Below are 24,988 nucleotides of genomic sequence, written 5' to 3' on the forward strand. Positions count from 1 at the left end.
TAATAAAAACAAGAGCAAAGAAAACTAGAATCCCAAGAAGACTGCATCTTTCCTCAGATGTGCTTAATGGGGCAGGCCTGGGAGGTCAGTCCCAGATAGGAAATGGGCAAAGGAGGAGGCATTTCTAGCATTGTGTTCCCCACCTATTCCCAATCACATTGCTTCCTACCATGATAAAAATATCCAGACCCTCTGTCATCTTAGCAAGATTTAATTAAAACTGCCCTAAATTAAGAAAAATCTAGTCATTGTTTGCATTCTTAGATGCCTATGTTTAGTTGAGTTGCACGTAAGCAGAGAAGTGAAAAATTAGCTTAATTTTTTGGCTGCAGGACAGAGTGTGAATTGGTTTTTTGTCACTCGTGGGGAACATCTTGTGTCTTCCCTCAGCTCGGTTTCTCTGATGGGATTGCTTCTTCCCACCCTCCTGAAGGCCTCTGAGGACAAGCTGCAGCTTGGCTATGACCTGAGAAAACCCCTAGAGCCCACAGACAGACCAGTTCAGGGTGATAAGGGTCAGAGAACTCCCTCTGAGAACAGCTGTGGCCCACCCAGGTTTCTGAGCAACTGAGAGCTGCTGTCAAGTGGGTCTAGAGTGGAAAGGGGGGTTTGCACATACAGCCATTTGTCACCTCCAGCGCAGAGCTGAATGCCGGGGAGGTGTTCAGAAACCTACTTCCTATCTTGAAAAAAATGAATTAGGGAAGCTTCCAGAATCCCTGAGTGGGAAGGAATGGCTGTTGAGAGGTCTTGAATACAGTGTGTAAGAACAAATCTCTACAGTCAGACTGTTTTTCTGTAAATCCCAGCTCTGTTGCTGCTTAGCTCTGTAACCTTGAACATGTTACTCAATATTTCTGTGTCTGTTCCCTCTCAGATAATCATAAAATGTACCCCCAGTGGGTTGTCTTAAGGATTAACCTAGTTCATGGACATGAAATCCTTAGGACAATGCCTGGCTTATAGCCGGTGCTCAGTAAATGTTAGCTTTTATTATTATTAAAAATTATTATTATTTTTTATTCCACTTGGCTTCCTGTGACAGCCTCCTAGACATTGTACTTCTAGAACACCTCTCTGTTCAAATACTAGAAAGCTTTTATTTTAAATCCAGGAAGCTGATCACTTTGATGGACCAATGTGAGAACAGTGTGTGATCTGCAGGTAGGGAGACCATTAAGAAGTGTGGGACCCCACAAGCCATCCAGGATTTGAGTCCAGCAGTAACGCTGTTTTGGGAACAGCCTAGAATGGAGATTCTTTCAGTAAACCAAAGCAAACTCAGGCCCTGGAGTAACCATAGTAACAGGAGCCCACAGAGGCATCCAGGGTGTGGGATGGGTAAGTGGGTGGATGGATGGATCAATCGATAGATGGGTAGTTGGGTGGGTGTCACTTTCACAGAAGGAAAGCCTGGTAGCAGCAGCTGTGGGCACCTCTGAGATGAGGGAAGTTTGGGGAGCAGGGAATGTTCCCAGGGTAGGTAGTTGGGCATGATAAAGGGCAAGCAGGCCAGGGCAGAAAGGAAATCTTTCCCTGAGAAATTTCTCCCAAGTTCCCAGCCTAGGGAAGGAGTGAGATCAAAGGAAGAGAAAGGGAGTGGGGCTTTTAGCCCCTGCAGCTTCCACATCTGGTTTCTTGCCTGCAGAGTTTGTGACCTACCTAGTATCCTTTATTACACACTTCTGCTTAGTTGTCTGCTGCTTCTAACCAAGAACCAAGACCCACATCTTTCTTCAAATGTAGGGTGTGGAAAAATTCCAGAAAAAAAGGGAAAAAAAGTCTTTTCTGAGGCAAAAACTATTTCTCAGTGCCAGCTCAGGACTCCTAGGGAGACACAGGATGTCTACCAGCTTCTAAACACTAATTGGCAACAGAGAATGTTGGTGCCCCCAATTTCTCTTCTTCGTGCAACCATCTCTGCTTCTCCAGTTTCATAGGGCCATGTGATTAAGTTCTAGCAAAGGAATACGGGCAGAAATGAAGTCTGCCCCTTCCAGACCTGGCCCTGAAAACACCTCATGCCATCCTCCACATTCTCTTTCTTCATTTGCCATCTTGATGCAAGGGATCCCAATGAAGGGTTCCAAAGCCCTGGAAGCTGGCAAAGCTCTAGGTAGAAGGAGCCTGGGTTCTGGAATCACAATGTGGAAGGCTGCTCCCAAATACCCAATTGGACTTCATAGTAGGAGAAATGATCCTTTTATCATATTAAGGATTTGGGAATTATTCCTTATAGCAATTAGGCTACCCTAATTAATTCTGCACCTTCTTGAGATGGTTAAAAGGTGAGATTTGGGAACCAAAGAGCCATGTTTGAGTTGAAACACCCCACTGACTGGGCACTAGTAAAATGAGGTTAATAAGAGTACCCAAGTGAGGGCAGGAGACAAGCAGAGAGCCTAGCCCGGAGTGGATCACATCATAAGCACTCAGTCATTGGTACTAGTCATGGTTAACATTTGAAGCACTTGCTATGTGCCAGCCCTTGCTACAGCTCTTTAATGCTTCTTTTATTCTCACAATAATCTTGTGATTAGGGTCTCTCATGGCCATGGACTCAGCCATTGGATTTCCTTCTGCTACTGCCCTCACTGTCAGCACACTCTGCCTCATTTTCTCCACCACCTTCATCTTCATCAGCCACCTGCTGGGTTGAAACACCAGCCACTCCCCGAACACAAGTGAGGGCCTCAAGGTGAATTGTCCTGATCCTGTGTCTCCATAAGCCCAGAGATTAGGGCCAGGGCAAGAAGTGGGGGCTTCAGTTCACCCAGGGAAGGGTCAGGAAAGGAGGGACAACAGAAATGACATGTCTGAAGCAGAAGAAGAGGAGCTCCTGGGTCTCTGGGGCTCAAATTCCACACTGTGGGCTTTCAGGAGGGCCTAGGGTAGAGGAGAGCCCACCAGAGCCCAAGGGGCAGGTGAAGATGAGACTGGAAGGGCCCCTATCTGGGTGCCATGTTGTCTTCAAAGTGATTTTCCTTGTGGGGACCTTAAGTCTAAATTTAAGTCAAGTTTATCTTAATTATTCCAGCCTCTTCCCAGGATATTCTGGGAAATCAGGTAAGGGCCCCCATGATGGGGAACCCAGGAGGGCTCCCAAGGAGAAGGCACTCAGAGCAGAGATGCAAGAGGCAAGACGTCCAGGCCCCAACAACTGTACCTGCAGCCATGGGACATCTGGGCATCTCTTTTTACTAAGGGACTCAGAGAGGAGACCTTCAGAAACTTCCCTCCCTTGTTGACTTCCAGGGGGCAAGGGTTAGGGAGCTGCAGGAAGAGAGGAGGGTGGCTTCTGGGGATATAAAGCCAAAGGGCTTAGGCAAAGACTCACATATAATATATTCAGTCCTGCAACCAGAAACAATGCAAAAGCAATATAAATACTTACCATTGCCTCTTGAGAAAATACTTAATGAGGAATTGCATTCGTAATGCAGCAAAACTTAAAACCCTTTGTTCCTCAATTTTTCTCTTAATCTCCCACATCAGTCTCAGTCCTCCTCTCCCCCATGCCCTTCTTACTGAAGCTCCACTTGAGGCTCAAGCCAACTGCCCAGCTCAGGACAGGCCCCCCTCCCGCTCCCCTCTTCTATTCAGTCGGCCTCTGCCTCTAGCTAGTGTCTGGCTTCTCCAGCGTTTTCCACTGTAAATCCACTCAGACAGGCCTGCTGGCTCCTGCATTCCCAGTCCTCATGACCGCAGTTAGCATAATAAAGGCTCAGGAATGGAGGTCCTTCCAAGGTGCAGAAGAAATCTTGACTATTTCCTACTCACAGATTATCTTTAAGTGATTCAGAGAGGCACACATATACCAGCATTTATGGTGCCCCACTCTGGGTAGGCACTAACTTTACAGTTGGGGTAGGTGTGGGTGTTTACAAAGCTGAGTAAGACACAGACCCTTGCCTTTGATGCTGACCCTTGAGCTGCACTTATGCACAGAGTTGTGCGCGCATGCCCCCAATGACATGCTGCTCAAGCTCTCAACCTTGGCTCCACATTGTGATTGCTTAAGGGGCTTTAAGAAAACATTGATTCCCTGGCCCTACACCAGGGATTCTGATTTAATTGGTCTGGGGTGAGACCCAAGGCATCTAGGGGCTATTTTAAAAGCTCCTGAGTGATTCTAATGTGCAGCCAGGGATGACACCCATTAGTCTAACCAATTACTTGGGAGAGCATCCCAGAGTCTGGGGTTCCCAAGCCATAGCCCCCCGCACAGCAACTTCTCCTTTGCCAACTGCCTTCTTGGTCCGTCAGAGGAAGAGGAGATGGGGCCAAGACTCAGGCTAGCACAGCACAACATTAACATAGGAGTTGGAGCCTCATTCATTCATCATTCAATCACATATTCAATAGCTATTTAATATAAGTTCCGTGTAAGAAACGATAGAAACTGACTGCAGGATCCAGCCCAGTTTAAATTGGGCATTTGGGCCTCTCTGAGGAGGTGACATTTAATGCAAGACAAGAGTGGCAAGAAACCTGCTGTGTCAAGCTGCCATGACAAGCAGAGAGAAATAGTAGGTACAAAGGCCCTGTGGATGGAGCAAAGGGGCATGTGGCTAGAGTATAATTGGTGGATACCAGACCAATGGGATACAATGAGCTGGGCAGGGGTGCACCATGAAGGGTCTTGTAATTAGGGTAAGGAAGTGGCTTTGTTTTCAGTTTGATAGAAAACCCCTGGAAGGTTTTCAGGAAGGAAAGACATGACCTGGTTCGTGTCTTTAAGAGACGCTGGCTGTGATGGGAAGGGTGGCTGGTAGGGAGCAGGATGGATGGACACGGGTGACTAGTCTGTTCCAGTGGGATGGCAGGCACCCCAGGGAGAGGATGAGCGCTCAGCTCCTCTGCAGTGGGGAATGTAGGTCAGGCAGCCCAGCTTCCTCAGCCAAGCTGCCAGAGCAGCCCCCTCGCCTGTCAGAGAAAAAAGCCGACTGAGATGTGTGGGCTCAACTGAGATCAGTGCTGACAGGGGATGCAGAGATAATAGTCACCCAGGTGCAAGGATCTGGGCCACTGTCTGGGGGTCCCTTTGTCCCCCTTCTCAGGGTGTCTCTCCCTCCACCCCTCCACCCCTCCAGGATCTCCCTGGCCTGCAGGCCAGCCCAGGGGCAGGCCTTGATATGTGCCTGGAGCAGGTGGCTATATTTTAAGATCAGGGCTCAGACCTCTAAATAAACCATAAACACAGCCAGCTTCCCTGGTACAGAAGGAGAGAGACGGTTCTATTTCTCTTCAGCACAGTGGCTGGGAAATAAACAAGTGGCTCTGCCTGTCACATATACTTAACCCTCTGCAAAGACATCTGTCAGACACACAGAGCTCCTGCCTTAGCCTTTCTAAGAAATAACTGAGATGCCCCAAACTTGGGCTTCTCTTTGCAGCCTTTAAGTGCATTTTTCCTTCAAGGTAGGGCGGGCATGGGGGCTTGCCCTTGACCCCAGGCAAAACTAACAAGGGGCAGGTGTGAAATCTAAGCTGCCCGGTAGCTGGGGGGGGGGGGGCAGGTTGGCAGGGGTCTGTGGGCCATGGGAGTGGACAAGAGAGTGGTGGAGACGGAGGAAGTGAAGGGGAATGGAAAGGAGGAAGCGGGCGGGGTGTAGAGCCACAATGAGTGAAAGCCCAGGGGGCCTGGGAAGAGCACAGGTAGAGTGGTCACAGGTGTGGAAGGAACAAAGAGAAACAAAAGGCAGAGGGGGACTCCCTCTTCATGAGCCCATGGAGCGAGATCTCCCACGGCCATAAAAGAAGAAGGAATGAGCAAGAACAAAACCAGAAAGGAAGAGAAGGAGGCAAGCAGGTAAATAAAGCAGGGGAGGGGGATCCCTGGGTGGCGCAGCGGTTTGGCGCCTGCCTTTGGCCCAGGGCGCGATCCTGGAGACCCGGGATCGAATCCCACGTCGGGCTCCCGGTGCATGGAGCCTGTTTCTCCCTCTGCCTATGTCTCTGCCTCTCTCTCTCTCTCTGTGTGACTATCATAAGAAAAAAAAAATAATAATAAAGCAGGGGAGGGAGGAGAACCCCAGAGTTACCAAACCCAAGCATTTCCTCCCCGCGGCAGGAGGGGGGGCTCCTAATTGGGCAGAAGATGATGTTTACACTGAGCTAAACCAGGGGGAGTCAGTAGTGAGGCCAAGGGAATGGGAGTGGTTGGGAATGGTGGCTGTGCTGCAGAAACCGCAGACATGTGGTGGTGAAGCAGAAGGGGGCCTGTGAGCTTTAGGGTGGCCAGAAGCCAGCAGCACGCAATGAGGATGGGAAAAGAAGGTCAGAGGGAGCTGCAGGGCACAGAAGGCCAGCCCAGCAGGTGCTGCTGTGAAGGACACCTGCAGCAGGGAAATCTCCCAGTCGCTCCTGCCCCCAAGGTGTGGGAGGGGGTGGAAAAGAAACAAAGAGGCAGCGATCACGCATGTTCTAAAACACACACACACACACACACACACAGACTCAGCAAGGGCTGGCACACTCTCAGCAGCTTTCCCATGGGGATAAAGGAGACCCAGAGGCCTCCAGACTGTAAACCAGCCAAGTGTGGAGGGAGCCACGGACTTCAAATGATAGATCCAACAGACCTGAATAGGGGATGAGGTGTGCAGACTCCAAAGGCCAACCTGGACAGAAACAGAGATGGAGACAAAGACAACAAATACCAGATTCTCTTTCTCTCTCTCTCTCTCTCTCTCCCTCTCTGTCACTCACACACACACACACACACACACACACACACACACCTCTAAAGGCATCAGACACAAGAGAAAGGAAGCTCATGTGGCCCTCATCACCCTATTCTCCCCTCCCATATCTGCCTGCCTCCCTGGAGTTCCCTGCACTTGCAGATCCTGCAGGGATATGGCTGTGGAGCCCTCTCAGCAGGCAACACATCTGCACCCCCCCACACACACACATATCCAGAGGCAAGTAGCTGGCACAGGGACAGTCCCCTATAAGTGAGGCCAGGCTTAGATTCAGGAACTCCCACAAAAGGCCAGATCAAAGGTCTTCCCCCACTCTCCAGGGAATCTCAAAGCATTGGCGCTTCACAAAGCACTTGTATAGGTGGGTCCTCAGTGCCAGGCCCCCAGAAAGAAAGGATGTTTCTGTGCTGGCTTCCCTGTGGGTCCACAGCCACACCACAAAGGTTTTCCCCAGTACTTCTGACTGAGACTTGTAGCCCACTAGCTCCCTGCCAAGCTCACATCATGCACCAGTCTTTGCAAATGGGGTCTACGAAAAGGGCTGAACGACCAAGGGGGGAGGGTTCCCAGAGCTGTAGGTCCATTTCTCAACTCAAGCTCAAGCCCAACAGGCAGTGACTTAAGGAACAATCTTTGGGGACCAAGAGCTCAGATTTGGGCCACAAGTCTCCTGGGGAATGGGGACACAGATACTGAGCTCATCTACACTGGCCCATACCTGGATGGTTCCCATGGTGTCTACAGGCACACACTTCTCATTGTGTTTTACACAGACCCTGTCAGTCCCACTGAATGCTACACTATACAGCACACAGTCACCCATTGTGATGCATACACTGACATGCCCTATATCTCCTGTTCTGACATACTGTACACACCTCCTCACCCTTCACAGTTTCCATTTTTATCAGCACTGCACATGCAGACATTGAAAAATCCTACAGCCCTCAGACTTACACACACACACAGCCCCCACCATCCTTTAAAGCCTGCACACCACACCGGCCTGTGCACTATACACAGGGCGTCCACACAGAATTCCCCGAAAGAACCCTTTGCTCCCCAGGAGGTGGATCCCGCCCCTGGCAAGCTAAAATGAGCTGACCTCAGGCTTCCCTGCCCCTTTCTTCCCTCCCGCTGCCTTTCCCCAACGCCCACCCCCAGCTTCAGGAAACTTTCCATCAGATCCCTAAAAGGGGAAACCCGGGCTTCCTCGAGCCCTGCCCCCCCAGGCTCACGCAAGCTGCCCCCCCTTCCCCGGCTGGGCTCTCACCGGCACCCAGAGGGGAAAGGTCACCGTAGGCGGTCCCCTGCCTGCGCCCTGGGAGTGAACAGCTGTCACCGAGACCTAGGGGAGGTGCCGGCCCCGTGTCGCCGCAGGAGCGCAAAGGGGTCGCGGGGACGCTCGGGTCGAGCGTCGAGAAGCCGAGGCGGCGGCGGCGGCGTCTCCCGGGCCCGGGGCGGCCGAGCCTGGCGCTGGGGCGCGTGGAGCTGTCCGTTCAGCACCGGCGCGCGGCGCCCCAGCCCCACTCCCGCTCCGGCTCCCGCGGGCGCGTGCGGCGCGGGCCGCTGCCTCCCTCGGGGGCCGAGGGGCACGCAGAGCGGGAGGAGGGGGCTCTGCGAGCTGCGGGGCCGCGCAGCCACCTGTGAGCCTCCCGCGACCACGAGCGGCGGCGGCATCTCCGGCTGGACGCGGCAGGAGACGCTTGGCGGACCCCGCCCGCCGGCCCGCCGGGCGCACACACACAGGCGCACACCCGGGCGCACCCGCGCGCACACGCACAGCCGGCCGCGGCGGCCGCGGCGATGCCGACAAGCAGGTCGGGGAAGTTTCCCGCCGGCCTCGGCCGCGGGCCCCCGTGCTCGCAGGTAAGCGCCTCCAGAACGCGTGGGGTGAGCCCTGGCAGCCCGCTGGGTAAGGCGCGGCGCACGCGGCCCCGGGGCACCGCGCCAGGCGGGCGGGGAGGCCCGGGGCGGGGAGTGAGGGGCTTCCGTCTTGAGGGCCGGACGCAGGGGATGCCAGGCTGCCCGCCCCCAGCCTGGGCTGGCGGACCCAGGCAGCGAACCCCCCCCCCCCCCCCGGGGCTGCGCGCCGCCACCCCGCTCGGCCCAGCCCGGCCGTGCGCATCCCAGGGACAGTCCCGCCGGTCTGCGGCGGGCGGGCGGGGGCGTCTCCTCGGCCCGCCCACGCGCAAGGTCGGCTGCCTGCCCCCCGGGGCTCTCAGAGTAAAGCGGCCCACGGGACCCCCGCGGCGAGGGTGCAGGCGCGGCCACGCTCCTGGAATTCTACCCCCTCCTCCCGAGCCTTTCCTGGGGAAGGGGCCAAACCGCACGGGCCTCCCCCGTCCCGGAGCCCGCAGGCCTCGGATGCCCGCCCGGGGAGGGCTGAGCCGGCCGGGGACGCGCGGCGGAGAGGAGGGTCCCGGTCCCCGAGCGCCCCGCGCTCACGAGGCGTGACTCCCCCGCCCGCAGGTGTAGCGCCGCCGCGCGGCACGGGCGCCGGGAGCCTCCAGCATGACCCGCCGGAGCCCGTGGGACGCGAACGAGGCCAACGTCGAAGACGGGGAGATCCGCGTCAACGTAGGGGGCTTCCGGAGGCGGCTGCGCTCGCACACGCTGCTGCGCTTCCCGGAGACGCGCCTGGGCCGCCTGCTGCTCTGCCGCTCGCGCGAGGCCATCCTGGAGCTCTGCGACGACTACGACGACGCGCAGCGCGAGTTCTACTTCGACCGCAACCCCGAGCTGTTCCCCTACGTGCTGCACTTCTACCACACCGGCAAGCTGCACGTCATGGCGGAGCTGTGCGTCTTCTCCTTCAGCCAGGAGATCGAGTACTGGGGCATAAACGAGTTCTTCATCGACTCCTGCTGCAGCTACAGCTACCACGGCCGCAAAGTGGAGCCGGAGCAGGAGAAGTGGGACGAGCAGAGCGACCAGGAGAGCACCACGTCCTCCTTCGATGAGATCCTGGCTTTCTACAGCGACGCCTCCAAGTTCGATGGGCAGCCGCTGGGCAACTTCCGCAGGCAGCTGTGGCTGGCGCTGGACAACCCCGGCTACTCGGTCTTGAGCAGGATCTTCAGTGTCTTGTCTATCCTGGTGGTGCTGGGGTCCATCATCACCATGTGCCTGAATAGCCTGCCGGACTTCCAGATACCTGACAGCCAGGGCAACCCTGGAGAGGACCCCAGGTTCGAAATTGTGGAGCATTTCGGCATTGCCTGGTTCACGTTTGAGCTGGTGGCCAGGTTTGCTGTGGCCCCTGACTTCCTCAAGTTTTTCAAGAACGCCCTAAACCTCATTGACCTCATGTCCATCGTCCCCTTTTACATCACTCTGGTAGTGAATCTGGTGGTGGAGAGTACACCGACCTTGGCCAACTTGGGCAGGGTGGCCCAGGTCCTGAGGCTGATGAGGATTTTTCGCATCTTGAAGCTGGCTAGACACTCCACTGGCCTCCGCTCCCTGGGGGCCACCCTGAAATACAGCTACAAAGAAGTAGGGCTGCTCTTGCTCTATCTCTCTGTGGGGATTTCTATCTTCTCCGTTGTGGCCTACACCATTGAAAAGGAGGAGAATGAGGGCCTCACCACCATCCCCGCCTGCTGGTGGTGGGCCACCGTCAGTATGACCACTGTGGGATATGGGGATGTGGTCCCAGGAACTACGGCAGGGAAGCTGACCGCCTCTGCCTGCATCCTGGCAGGTATCCTGGTGGTGGTGCTGCCCATCACCTTGATCTTCAATAAGTTCTCCCACTTTTATCGGCGCCAAAAGCAACTTGAGAGTGCCATGCGGAGCTGTGACTTCGGAGATGGAATGAAGGAGGTCCCTTCCATCAATTTAAGGGACTACTATGCCCATAAAGTTAAATCCCTCATGGCAAGCCTGACGAATATGAGCAGGAGCTCACCAAGTGAACTAAGTTTAAATGATTCCCCACATTAGCTGAGAGGACTTGTCATCTTCAAACCCACACTGCTGAGTTGCCTCCTGTGCCTCTGGCACAGTTCAGGCACCTTGTGGTTATGGTGTAAGAAGTACGCCCAACCCTAAAGGGGAGAGATGCATGGGATATGCACCCCAGGTTGCTTTTACAAGTATTTAGAATCATTTTTAGAGGGTGTTGTGTCAGACACCATGCCTTTGCACCCTTCAATGAAATGACACTCACTGGTCTTTGCTTTGTGGGCATAAAATGTTCACCTTTCTGCCAGAGGAGTACCACCCAGAATGCTAATTTTTCTGTTTATTGTGTGCTCTACTCTAGTGCTCGTGGCCCAGTACTGTCTGTGAGTTGTTTGTGCTCTTGTCTCTGAGGTTGTCATGTGAGTTTTGTACAAAATGCTCCCACAAGTCCATCCAGTGAAAACACATCTGTGGGTTCAGCAAGAACGTGATGGGATTTTTGCTCAGTCAGGTGAAAACAAAATCTCAGTCCTTTAGCCACCGCTTTCATTTAGTTTTGTTACCAAAACAAAGAATGTGAAGTTAAGCACACATGACCGATGCAAGTCCGTGTGTTGTTTTTACAAATAATCTGTAGCTCTGTGGCTTGCATGGGCACACGGGTCACCTTTAGGATGATGTACACTGATGTTCATCTTGTAAATGTCGCCTTTAGAGAATGTGACTCAGTTAGACATGTAGTGATGATTGAAGTTTTCTTTTTGTTTTGTTTTGTTTTGTTTGTTTTGTTTGTTTTCCAAGAAGAGAAGCACTAGGGACAGGGCTTCAGCTAAATAGGCCAAATCGTGGGATATCTGAAGACCTTTCAAAGTCAGGCCTTCATCTTTCCAAGAGTGGCCATAGAGACATTTATTTCTGGCTGAGGTTCCTGCTCTAGGCCATTTGATGAAAGTTTGCTGTGTCTTAGATATACGCATGTTTCTTGAAATATTTATTTTTTAAGATGTTTAGAAATAAGGTCTTCTTGTCTTTCTCAACTAAAAAGAGGTTTACTGTCGTATTAGCTCCCTGAGGCAAACACTATTAGATCGCTAGCGAGGGCCGTAGCTTGGGAACTTTGTTGCCTCCTCTGGAAGCTCATAAAATGAGAGCCCCTTTATATCAGAGCAGAATTTACCTAGATCCTTTTGCTTCTAGGATACAGTATGTTATATGTGATGCTCTAATTGCCCTGCAGTTCCTGGTATGACAGGGAAACCCGGCAGTGTGGAAGAGTGTACTCAAAATATAGACATGCATGAATGAATCAAGTCTGTGTGGCTAACCCAGGACAGAAATACTGTAGTGCTTACTTTCATTTCAATGACCTTTTGGGAGAAGGTGGGTAGAGGCCAGGAGCAAAGAAAGAGTTGTAAAATAAAATATCATTACTTCATAAAATGTCATAGATAACTGCAAACTTCTTGAAAAGCTTACTGCTACTTAAAAGACCTTTCAATTTTTAAACTTGTGTTGAAAGTTGAGAACGCTTTCCTTCTCCACAATGCCCTCTTGCCCCTTCTTCAGTCAAACTAGCACACAACATGGTGAAGGGAACCTAGGGCAACTTTGTAACATAATTCTCTAGGTAATCAGGTGGTTCTTCAGGCGGCTTCCATTACTGTTTGGTCTTTGGAAGGGCTACTGAATCCAGGGGTGTAAGTGAGGAGTTAGGCAGGCTTTCTATCTAAGGTTTGGGCCTTCTCTAAAGACGTCCATTTTTAATCTTAGCTGGTTGAAGAAGATACATACCTCAGGATTCTGTCAGAAGGCTTTGTTACTTATGGTTGCTGTAGCTTCTACAAAGTGGGCAGTTGGTTGGATGAATGCACTAGTCCCTCACACCCTTGAGTCTCCAATTCAAATCCTCCCATGAGACTGGAGCCTCACAGGGGGCATAGAGGTGGCCGCCTCCTCGTGCCCGGGGGTCTACCATCCACATCTCTTTGCCAGAAGCATCAGAAAAGGTGAGATGACTTGGGGGCGACTGGCTTCCCAGTCAGAAGAGCAGGTTTGTTTTTTAGAGTTTGCACATGGTGTACATGGACCACCAGATTTGGCTCATGTTTCCAGCACTAGATGGCAGAGAATTTACAAAATTACCCCAGCTGCATGGAGGGCAGGTGATGGTACAAATTTGTGAGCACTGTTCAGTTTGTCAAGGATCATAGTTCTCAGGGCACTGAGCATGGTGTCCATGGTCACTGACCATAAAGCCTGTGAAAAGCTGAAACAAGGAAGGAGGCAGAATAACTCAGTCACTCTCATGAGTATTTTTTCAACAGGCAGGTCTTACCACCAAAAAAGAGACCGCTAGTGGTTACTCTTGACAGATGCGAAAGCTAAAAAACTGGACTTTCCGTTTTAGTAATGACTTGCATTTATTTGGTGCCTTTCACTGGGGGAATCCCAAAGTGCTTTAGAGACTGTCTTTTTAACATCTCTTGTACATATTTATGCACTTGTATAAAATATTGCTGTGTCCATCCTGGACCTTTAGTCACTTCTGAGAGTGAGAATGTCTTAATAGCATCGACTTCTCCAAGCTGTGGTTTCACATTAGAGGGAGAGAGAACAACCCAGCTGACTTGAACCCTGGAGTTAATTCCCACAAAGGGTGGTGCCTGAATGTGGCGTAGGGAGAAATAACCTTCCTTTCCTTCAAAGTACCACCAAGGTATGGAGTTCACAAGTGCTCTCAGTTGGGCTCTAACATCTTAAGTAGCTGTTTCTTCTGGTCTCTGAAACTAAACAGGGAGGATCAGGTGAATTTTATGCTTTGTCTCTGGAGTTAAGAATACAATTATGAGGTGACATCATTGGCCACCAGGCTGTCAGATTGACCCATAAGCCTCCTTTAGGGGGACACAATAGAAGCTTCAGATCACTTATTTCCAGCTGTGGCTTAAGAGCAACTTCAACTTTCAGCATTTGAATGTTGTTATTTTCAATGCCATTGGGACAAATGTATGGACCAGGGTCTTCTGACAACATATATGATGAGCATTTCAAAAGTGCCAGTTGGAAGTGACACTGTGTCTCTATTGCATGGATAATGGTTATAGATTTGTATTTGCTGCCAAACACCCTCATTTCCTGGGTTTGTTCCTGAGGAGAGGTGTGTTGTAATGCCGAGCTGATTTGTAGTTCCTAAGGTACTAACTGGTATTTAACATTTGGATTTGTTATTTCTACTTCTCTTAGTACTCAAATAATTGAACTACCTACTAATTCTTGCCTCATTTCAAAGAAATGATTTGTTCTGCACTTTGGGAGAGCAGCAATCTGTACTGGCTCTGTGTTATCTACTTGAAGGCTTAACTGGTATTTCTTGTATGTTTTAACAGCATGACTTGTTACAGAGTTGTAATTTTCAAAATTGAAAACGCTGTATTTGCGATGTCAGTTTTAACACTCATTAACACACTACTGTGCAAGCATTGAGATGGGCCCTGCTGAACCATTATGTCTGGTGGCTGAACATTAGTCTCCGTGCCTCGACTCAGGAATGAGGAGGAACGCTGACACACTCAGGACCCCAGCCCTGAAGACTGGATAGAAAAAGATTATTTATGCTTCCTTAAGGCACTTCAATTACATATGGAGTGGTAAACACAACAAGGGTGTTCAGCACTGAAGACCAGAGTTCCTGGGAGAGGCTGGGCTTTTTGAGCATTTGTTGGGAAAGAAGAGCTATTATTTTTTTGTGGGCACATGGAGGTGACACTCTATTCACCAGGACCTAGAACCTCCGGCCTGCTTTGTGGAAGGGATGGTCATTTATTCTTGGAACCCTGGTGAAAACAGACAGCCTTAGGATTTTCCCCTTCCATACTGCCTTGCTTGGTAGCACTGAGGGGCCTGCCAGCACCACTCCCACCCCTATCAGCTGCATTGTCCCTGCTGCTGTAGCACCTCCCCGATGGTGACGTGGGTCCTGGATAAGCTAAGTGCCCTGTGGTGTGAATATTGGGGATGCAAAGAACCAGCCCTCAGCACCTACTTAACTTGGTGGGGCCAAGTTAAGGTATTAGACCATGAGCTATTGCAAAGGCCACACTATACTATAGGAAGGTCACTGAGTTCTACTCCCGGTTTTGCCTTCAATTCTATGATCTCACGTACATCATCTGGCCTTTCTGAGGCTCCTATCCCACTGCTACAAAGTGAGATGGTTGGATTAGATCATCCCTAAAGCCCTGGCCAGTTCTCCATCTCAATGTAAAACCCAGAATTTCTGCAGGCCTCTCCACTCCATATTACAGCAGTGAGCAGGTCCTGATGTCCTTAAGCAGAGAAGAGGGACTGCTCACAAACCTATGTGCTTTCATTTCTCTCTTTAGTCCCCAGCCACGAGAGCCGAGAGTTTCAGGAACAACAATACCAGGGAAATCTTTGGACTGGTGTCCATGCCAGGTGAATAGAGTTTAACATAAAGAACAAGTGTCTCCTTTGGGCTTTAAACTATTTATATATCTAATCCAAATTCCTGCTATCAAAAAAAAAATCATTGGACACAGAGGAAAATCACATTGATCCCATTTGGCCTCAGGGCTCTTTGCCATTGTGTGGGTAGTGTGTGCGGGTGTTCTCTTCTGCAAGACCTGCAGAACGGTGTGCAGCAGGCCGTGTGAACCTGTCTCCGGTCTCCTGGGGGTTCAGGAAAGGTGCTGCCCTGGGAAGGCTCTTGAGGCCACCGGGGTCCTTACATCCCACCACAGGGAGCAGAGTGCATGTTTCCCCTCCGACAGGCGTAGAAATGAATGTTTGGGGATATTCTGGGGCCAGGATGCCTTGCATCTTAAAAGGAAAAACAAACACCTCCTCTTGAGGGAAGAACTTAAATACACGCTCACGTGGCTTATTATCTCCTCTTATTTATCTCCTTTTAACTAGCACTTCTACCTGTGGACCTTGTCTGGGTGTTACATCCAATTGATACAATAGGTCTTGAAAATCTGCAGTTTCCTTCCCTCGGTGACCTCATTTGTCAATCTGATCATCTTCCTGGCTGAATTCTCCAAAGCAAGTGATTGTGTCTGCAGGTGACAAGCTGATGCTTTTTAGAAGAACATGGAGACAAATGAGGCCTCAGAGATGTGGCTCAGGAGAAAGATCCTCAACAGAAGAAAGGGGACAGTCATGCCTAAGAGGTAGTGCAAGCTCCTACAGAAGGAAGAAGAGATAGAAAGAAGCCAGGAAGAAAGAGGGAAAACACACGAGGGTACAGAGAGAGTGAAGGAAGATAAGGCAGGCAAAACAGGAGAAAGAGCAGAGAATTCGGGAGGAGAGGAGAGGAGAGGAGAGGCTAAGTTTGAATGGGTTACTGTAGGCCTTCTCCTGAATTCATTGGACTTCCTGTCAGTGTGGCCTGCTCTCAGCCTACCAGTGGCTTCCTGGGAGGTGAGGGGGGCTGGCTGCACCCCCACCTCCACCCGGGGGGCACCTGGCACCTCCACCTAAGAGGTGCACGGTCTGGTAGAATGGAGACGTGGAAGCTCCCGAAAGCGTTTCGGATGAAAAGGGGCGTGAGGCCACGGGGAGCGGCGCAGTAAATGTTTCCTGCGGGCGTCTGAGCGGCCTCCAGACGCAGGGACCCCCAGCCCAGCCCAGGAGGCCCCGCGGGCCAGCGGGGGGCGGGGGGCACAGCGGCGAGCAGTGGAGCTGCATTCCTTGGTCACCGGGTGGGACATGGGGCGAATCAGTGCCCGGAGAGCGCGACTGTCCGCGGGGAGGCCCGGGAGACCCGGCTGAGGGCAGATGTGCAGGCGGGGGGCTGCGTGGGTGCCCCCGAGGTGGGCTCTGGGCCTCGGCCTGGGTCAGTGACTGCACATGGGTCAGCTGGGCGTCCGGCGTGATGGGTGGCGGGGTCGATGGTGGTGCCCCCAGGAGAGACGGGAGCCCTTGGATCTGTCCCTGAGGTTGAGCCCTGCGGCCTGAGTGCCCGGGGATGACCGGAAGGGATGGAGGTATGTGTGGGGGTGCCCAGGGGAGTCTGGCCCTGGACTCCCCAGCTGAGACGTGGAGTTGGAGGCCCTGGGTGGGACAGCCCGGGAAGGTCCAGGAGAAGAACAGAAGAAGGGAAGGTCCCTGCACCAGAAGGGGCGCTGGGGCAAGTGAGGCCCCCTGGCCACCCTGGCTCTCCTCTGCCTGCCGCCTGGAGCTGCAGGCCTGGTTCCCTCTTACCCCTGAGACCCTGCGGGGGGCTGATCTCTGCCACCAGCCTCAGCTGTCCTTCATCCATTTCCTTGTTTTATCTCTGCCATCGGTGCCTGTTCCTCCCACTCTCTCCAAACTGCTTTTTGAAAGCTCACCAGTGCTCTGCTGATAGTCAAAATCACTGGCCTTTCCTCAGTTCTCAGGCTCCTCCACCCGCGTTCTACCCCATGGGCCAACCTTCACCTTCTTTGCACTCTCTCCTCTGTTGCTTTTTGGACAGTGCACATTGCTGCTTCTCTCAAGGGCTCTGCTTCTCCTTCTCACATTCCCACCAGGGGCTTTGTCCTCCTTCTGACCCTCTTGACCATTCATTTCCCCTGAGGTTCTGTCCTTAGCAGCCCGCAGTGCACTTCAGCCAGGCAGCAGGCTTGACCAGTGTGCACACGCCTTGCATTTGTCCTTGCCTGACCCCACATCACTTCTGAGCTCCCAGCACATCGCCTATGCATTTGGGTATCACCATGTCTGAAACTGGACTTCTTAGGGTCACGCAAGCTTCTCTTCCTCCCACCTTCTCCCTCACTTCTGGCAATGGAGACACAGTGCTCTCAGCCAGCCAGGTTGGAATTTTAGTCATCCTTGGATCTTCTTCACTTACTTAGACATTTTCTCACCATAGCAATCATTTCTTGACACCTGACTAATTGCTGAGCACCATATTAGACGTAAGGGAAGGAAATGTTAAGGGTATTGCTTATAGCTCTTAAGAAGTATAGACTTTAGAGGTACTTTATTTGTGCATTGAAATCATCTGGGGAGCTTTCAACAAAGTAGATTTCTGGGCATCACTCCATCTACAAAATCAGACTCTTGAGGGTGGGTCCCCAGGAATTTGTAATCTTAAAATGCTCCTGTGTGATTTTGAGGCAAGTGGTGTTCAGACCCCTCCGGAGAAACAGTGACTCAGGGAGTCCCCTGACAGTCCTCCCCCTCCCCCTCATGCCCAGGCCTAGTGGGCACCAGGTCTTATCACTCCTTTCTTCACTGCATTTTGCACATTGGTCTCTTCATATTCACTCTAAAGACTTCCACCCCACTTCATTGCTCCTTAGCTCATGCGTTGCTCATTTCCAACAGACTCATCTCCAGGCTCTCACCACCAAGCCATCCTTCCCTGCAACCCAGGCTCATCTTTCCCTTCCTGTATCTTAGACTTACTGGTGACTATTGAAGACATAAGCACCACTGACATGAAGAGTCACAGCTGAGGAAGTGAAAAATCTGCATGGACAAAGAAAAGTACTCCTCTAGGAAGGAGTTGCCTTTCAATGAAGCAATGAGGGGCAGGTGATGGGGACATAGAGATTTGCAAGATCGAACATGAGAGTTGGTGGTACAAAGGGCTTGAATGTTGGGTGACCGAACTCACTACCTGTCCAGCATGACCAAACCTGAGTCCTAGACTCACGGTCTCCCAAAGAGGCGTGTGAGTCTGTCCAGCACTGAGTCGTCCCTGGACACCCAGGGATTATGGCATGAGGTAGGCAGACTGGGGTAATATGCTAGAAACGGAATTGGGGTTCTCCAGGAGGTTTTTCCACTCAAAACTCTTTTCGTCTCTTACATCTCCAAACATTTAAAGAATTCTGAGCTATTTTCAGACCTACTATGAAAAGAACTGAGGTGTTATCAGTCAGACACCAATCTAATCATTTCCTAAGAGGCAAGCTGGCATGACTCACTTTCGATCTGTCAGCTTTGTATTGGTTTTTCTGGCAAACTTTGTGGGTCTGCCAGGGCTGGCTGTAGCAGGAGCCACTGAATTGTAACCCACTGTGTTCAGGGTCCATTCTTACGAGGGCCACCGTCACAGGGTTGTAGCCTGCATTTCTCTTTGTGGAATATGCGGGAGGAGCAGAGAGAAACTGCAACACACAGAACTTAGGATGTCCCTAGGCTTCCCCCGCTTGCTAAGAGAGAAGCCAGACAGCTTTCTTTATGCCTCTCTCAGATTTAAGATTTGAGTATTGCTTTCAGATGAGGTGCTGGTAGAGCTGAGGGGGCCTGGAGGTAATTGTGGGTTCCTTCTCATGGCAGGTGAAGTCACTGGCTTCCACTCTGCCCTTCCCTCTGCCATGGAACTGGGAAATCAATGATGGGAGGCGTTTAAATATATTACTATGTAATCTGCCAATTTTAAAACATGAGATCACTGATTATTCAGTAGTCTCATTTTTTTAAAAAAGCCCTCTCATGTTAAAAAAAAAAACAAACTAAAAATTGCAGTCAAATCAAAATATCTTACTGGCCTTCGCATTTACCTGAACTCCCCTTCGCCCACCATGGGAATATGTATGTAAATGTGTGTCAAAGCTTCAGAACTAGCAGATGCTCGGAGTCTTGATGCTAAAGGACTCATTTGAGCTGGTATTTCAGGGATGAGCTGATGCCTGGAAACTGGAATGTGCAGATGTCACATATTCAGAGAGACTGGAGTGCTGGCCTCAGCAAATGATGCCAAGAGAGGAACTGAGAGGCTGAGTTAAATCAACCAACGGCCATCATCTAACTGGGTGCAAAGCCGTTTGCCAAGTGCTGTGCTGAGGGCGATGGCAACATCTTCCACATGTGCCCTCCGCCCCTAATATTTTCATATGGGCACCATCAGGTGAAAAGTCACCTTGGATGGCCTTTCAAGAGCAGCTTTGAAATGTCACAGAGGGATGTGCGCCTGCACATGTGCATGTATCCATGTGTGTCTGTGGGTCTCTGTGTGAATCTGTGTGTCTGTGTGTCTGTCTATGGGTGTGCTTGCGCCCCTGTGTGTTTGTGAGTGTGGAGGGTGAAAAGGAGGTGGGTGCAGCTGCTCTCCAGGACTCCCAGAGACATTATTTTCATAGGCTTTGCCTGCATTCCGCCCAATTTAAATTACATTTTTCTGCAGCTAGTGCCTCTGCTTTATGTTTTACAGCAGCCAGTATTTTTTCTTCTCAGCTCTTATTGCAATTTATCATTTTTGTTCATTGGGTGATGCCTGTCATCCCCAGTAACTGGAAGATCCCCGGAAAGTTTATCTCCAGTGCTCAGTATAGTACCCAGCACAGAGCAAATGCTGATAAACAAGAAGTAAACCAAGGGCTGAGGGGCCAGCCTAAAGTGTGGAGTTCAAGTCCTCTCATTGGGAGTGATGCTAGAGAAATCGCAGGTTGCTGGGCAGTAGATCTGACTTGCCACCTAACTGAAGTGGGGTCGGGAGGCCTCATAACGGGCTTTCATTGAGTGGACATCCTTAGCAAAGCCCCCCAGGCTGCAGACCTGTGACATGTGGCTCAGGCAGTGCTACCAGTAAGAGTGGATGCACATTTCTGAATGAGCTCCGGGACTGAAGAGGGGCTGCCAAGACATTCCCACTGGGTAATGACTAGTGCATAAGCCTGTGTGCAGGGATCAATGCATAAGCACCCCATTCCTCTGGGGCAGGTCCAGTAGAGATCATCCACATTGTCAGGCTTTGGAGTGGAGGGCACTGGATGTGCCAGCTGTTGGGATGGCAGGTATCATTTTGTACTGGTTGGAGGGGCAGTCTTAACATGAATGTTTCACGACTGATCCTCCAACAAAAACCAGAACTCTGAAACTGAGCCCTTTACTTAGATATTTCTTCTTTGTGGCTAGCTAAGCAAAATGCAGGGTGTGTACTGAGTGGGCTCTGCAGTTCACCAACTCGGACACTGACGGAGCTGGTGAGGCATGTGCTACTGTGAACGTGTCACATACACTGGCTGAAGTGTTGGGCATGACACAGCACCTTTGTGGCCTTCAGAAGACAGGGGACACCTGATCTGGGCCTTACTGTGAGGAGGGGTGTCAGAGAGAAGAGCAGGTGCCAGGTTCCTGGGGGCAGGACCTCGGAGGTACAGCTGTGGTGAGCATACAGCCTACTCTGTTGGATGGGGACAGACCCAAGAGGGCTGAGCAGACAGGTGGGAAGCTGCCCGAGGTCTATGTAGGAGTGAGTCTTGGTGGGGAACTGGGAGGAATTCAGATCAGCTGTGGGGAAGGCCATGGCCAGAGGCTCTGAGAGCCCCCAGCTAGACTGGCAGGCTTAAGGCAAATTTATTCCATATTTAGCTTTATTTATTTAAATTGTGCCCCAAATATACATATCAAAAAGTTACCATTTTAAGTGTGTAGTTCAGTGGTGTTGAGTACATTCACATTGTTCTGCAACCATCACCACCATCCGTATCTCCAGAACTTTTTCATCTTGCGACACTAAGACTCCCACCCCTTAAACAATAACTCTCCATTCCTCTCCTCTCCCCAGGCCCTGGCCCCTAGTGAGTTCTGTGTTTGTTTTGTTTGTTTATACATGCAGGTAGAGTGGAGAAGGGAGTTCCCACACAGTACAGTGGAAAAACACTTGCGCAGATCTGTGTTAATACTTGAGGTCAGACTTTTCCTAGCTATGGGGACTTGGTTAAGTAACCTCATCTTTTGAACATCTGTCTTCTCAGCTAAAATATAAGGATGAGGATGAGGATGTTAATAGATAACACTACGAAGGGCTATTTGGAGAGCTTGATATGTATTCCTGCATTTAATTGTCCCAACATCCTATAAAACAGGTTCTATAATTATTCTCACTTTGTAGATGAGAATACTAAAGCAGGGAGTGGTTAACTAAGCAGCCCAAGGCTGTGCAAAACCTCTACCTTATAGAATATATTGGTCATGGAAAGAAAGTGCCAGGCACAGAGTCAGAAATATCATTTATTGCTTCCTTTTCCAGGAGTCCTGACCAGGTACAGTGTCTGTAGTCTGTGTACACTTGTGTAACAAGAGCTTCTTTATGCCAGGAAATGCATTTTATAGTCATTGACTCATTTAAGTCTTCACTACAACACTGGCGGGTAGATCATTTTTAAATGTATTTAAAAATTTTGCATTTTGAAAAAGTACCCATGTGTGGTAGCTCAGTTGTTTTAAGTGTTTGACTCTTGATCTCAGCTCAGGTCTCAATCCCAGAGTTGAGCTGAGCATGGAGCCTACTTTCAAAAAAAATAGAATTTTATGGGAAGCACTCCAGATTTATATTTCCAACTACCTTCAGGATGCCTGCAGGGGATATCTCTTAGGCATATAAAATTCAACATGTCTAAAACTGAACTCATGATCCTATCCCTCAAATCCACTCCTACTGAACTGTATCACTGTTTTGGGGTAGCCCAAGTTGGGGTTCTCAGGGCCATCTCTGACTCCTCACTGTTCTTTAACTCTCCAAATCCATTTAGCTAACTTGTTCCACTGGTTCAACCTCCCAAATAGTTCTTGGATTTGCCCTCTCCTCCTCATCACCAGTCCCATCAGCATTCAAGCCCTCATCCTCTTTCCCTGGATTAGCACAGAAATCTCTTCCTTCCCAGTTCTCCCAGGCCCCCAAAACATACAACCTGTTCTGTTAGCCCTCCACTCAGCTCTGTGATTACAGGTATATTTCTAGTTGAGGCATGGGTCACGTTCCAATCATCTGAAATCTCTGGTATGTGTCTACAACTCATTTAGTTGCCTGAATGTTTGCTGAAGGAACTGTCAGCACCAATGACATTACCAGTAACACTAGATCAAACCACTAATGTGCTGGTTTGGGGGAAGTCGTGAGAATAAAGACAAAGCAAGATTTCCAGCTGAATGCCTGAATGTGTCATTGAACTGACTGAGGATTCTTATTAGCTGATCGCAGGTCTGTCATCAGTCCTTGGATTGTATATATTAATCACACATATAGAAAATTTATAAAATATGAAATAGAACTGGTAGCAAAATACATAGTATTGCTCTGACTTTACTGCAAGCAGGTACATTTTTATTTTCTTACCACATCATCTTACCATTCAACATTCAGTTGAATGTTTCATTTTATAAAGCACTTTTTAGTATTATGGTTGGTTCCTCATGATGTGGTAAGCCTGAGAGTGTTCTGAGAAACATAAATATCCTTTATTCTTCGTACAGTTTTTTGTACCATTGACAACAGAATTAGAGTAACAAAAATTACACTGTCTCAGAGCTGAATAAAAAAAGATTGTTCCTTTTCTCATATTTATGTGGCATATATGTGATACAGCAGTCTGTTTTGTATGAATCAAAGGGTCTGGAACTCCAGACATGTGACCATTTTTACTGTGTAATAACAATAAAGCAGTTCATGTCTCCCCTTTTAGAAACTGGGGAAAATTCACTGAGGCCTTATAATATAGTTGGATACAGGGAATACAGTAGTATTTGTCACATGAATTTTCACATTCAATAGAATAATTATTTTGCTCAGGGGCAAAGTAAATGCTTCCTTAGGCTCCAAAGTCTTGGGTACTGAGTAATCTTGGTTTGGGAGATGACACAGATACAGTGTTGTGAATGTCAGGCCTTTCTCAGGAAAGCCATTTGTTTACAGCTCATTTCTCTGTCTGTATCTTTGTTCATTTATCCATTTACCTTCCTACGCAGCCATCCAGCAAATACTGAATGTCATTGGAGATGCAGTGGTGAGCAAAGTAGACAGGATCCGTGTCCTCGGGACACCTGGGTGGCTGGCTCAGTGGTTGGGTGCCTGCCTTCGGCTCAGGTTGTGATCCCAGGGTTCAGGATCGAGTCCCTCATCAGGCTCCCTGTATGGAGCCTGCTTCTCCTTCTGCCTGTGTCTCTGCCTCTCTCTTTCTCAGTCTGTGTCTCTCATGAATAAATAAATAAATCTTAAAAAAAAAAAAAGGATCCATGTCCTCATGGAGAGAAATAAAGGTATTTAATATCTAAAAGTTGGATTTCTAAGATTTCTTAGCCATTTGCCTAGATACAAAATTTAATTGTATTTCTTTTACTTGTGGTTCATTCATTATTCCACAAGCATTTATTAAACATTGCTACGTCAGGGCCTAAGCTGGTGCTACAGAGATTATGAAAACATGGGCCCAGTGCTGGCTCTTAGGCAGCTTAGGTGGTGAGATGGAGGGATAAGTAGATATGATAATGATACTATATGGAAAGTGCAATGATGGGGATCTATGGGCGTTCAGAGGACACATCCCCGATGAACTTTTTTTTAAAGATTATTTATTTATTTACTTATTTATTCATGAGAGACACAAAGAGAGAGGCAGAGACATAGGCAGAGGGAGAAGCAGTCTCCCTGCGGGGAGCACGAAGGGGGACTCCATTCCAGGACCCCAAGATCACAGCCTGAGCCGAAGGCAGATGCTCAACCACTGAGTCACCCAGGCACCTCTAATGAACTTTATTCTGCAAGTGATGGGAATCCATTGCATTCTGGATTGATGGTGCCAGCAAATGGGATGGGGGGAGTGATCTGAGGGGCTAAACCTGGGTCAAAGACCTGTTAAAGGGATGCTGCAATCATCCAGGCAGGAGATGATGAATGCTGTGGGGCAGTGGGGAGAGGATGGAAATGAAGACACAGATTCAAGAACTATTTGGAAGTCTCAATTGGCAGAGGGATGGTGTGGGTTGAAAGACAATGAAAATTCAAGGAATCCCAGGTTTCTAGCATTGGTGTTTGGACGATAGATGGTAGTGCCAATTGGATAGAAAATACAGAGGAATAGTATTTGGTAATGCTGAACTTGAACGTACGTGTGTGACATCAGGAACGCCTGGGTCTGGAGTTTGAAGAGGCAGCCTTGGGCTGAAGGCAGGATTTCAGGAGCCTTTAGCATATGGGTATTTACTGAACAGGGTGTGATGCCACTGACAAATACTAGAAACACCATACAAGACAGACCTGCAAAAGTCATCCCTGTGTTTACTCTGAGAGTATTGGTAATGAATATTGATGCTTTCCAATGGGTGCTGTTAGAGAGATACTTCTTACCTAGGTACTAGGTACTAAGAATGGTTAGGTTTCTTCTGAGCAACTGAGTATGCTTTTATCTTTTTCCACACCCAAAGTTTAAAATTTTTTATTTCATTATTATAACATAGTTAAATATAATGTATTCATTTTTTAAAGTTTACAGTTTAGTGGTTTGTAATATATTCATAGAGCTATGCAATCATTACCATAATCAATTTTAGAACATTGCTGTAACCCCTAAAAGAAACCTTATACCCATTTTTCTTTCCTTTTTATTGTTGAACCATCTGCCCTGGCATGGATATAC

The 24,988-nt window shown here is 49.6% G+C and overlaps 1 protein-coding gene across 1 annotated transcript; it reads left to right on the forward strand.

Annotated features, from left to right (window-relative positions):
* The first annotated feature begins 8,461 nt into the window (after positions 1–8,461).
* Positions 8,462–24,939, forward strand: KCNS2 (potassium voltage-gated channel modifier subfamily S member 2). Its single transcript, XM_072773967.1, has 2 exons — positions 8,462–8,576; positions 9,180–24,939. Exon 2 carries the CDS (start codon positions 9,222–9,224, stop codon positions 10,653–10,655), a length of 1,434 nt encoding a protein of 477 aa, XP_072630068.1. The 5' UTR covers positions 8,462–8,576; positions 9,180–9,221; the 3' UTR covers positions 10,656–24,939.
* The last annotated feature ends 49 nt before the right edge of the window (positions 24,940–24,988 follow it).

The sequence above is a fragment of the Canis lupus genome, chromosome 14, assembly GCF_048164855.1.
Source record: "Canis lupus baileyi chromosome 14, mCanLup2.hap1, whole genome shotgun sequence".
Lineage (NCBI taxonomy): Eukaryota > Metazoa > Chordata > Mammalia > Carnivora > Canidae > Canis > Canis lupus.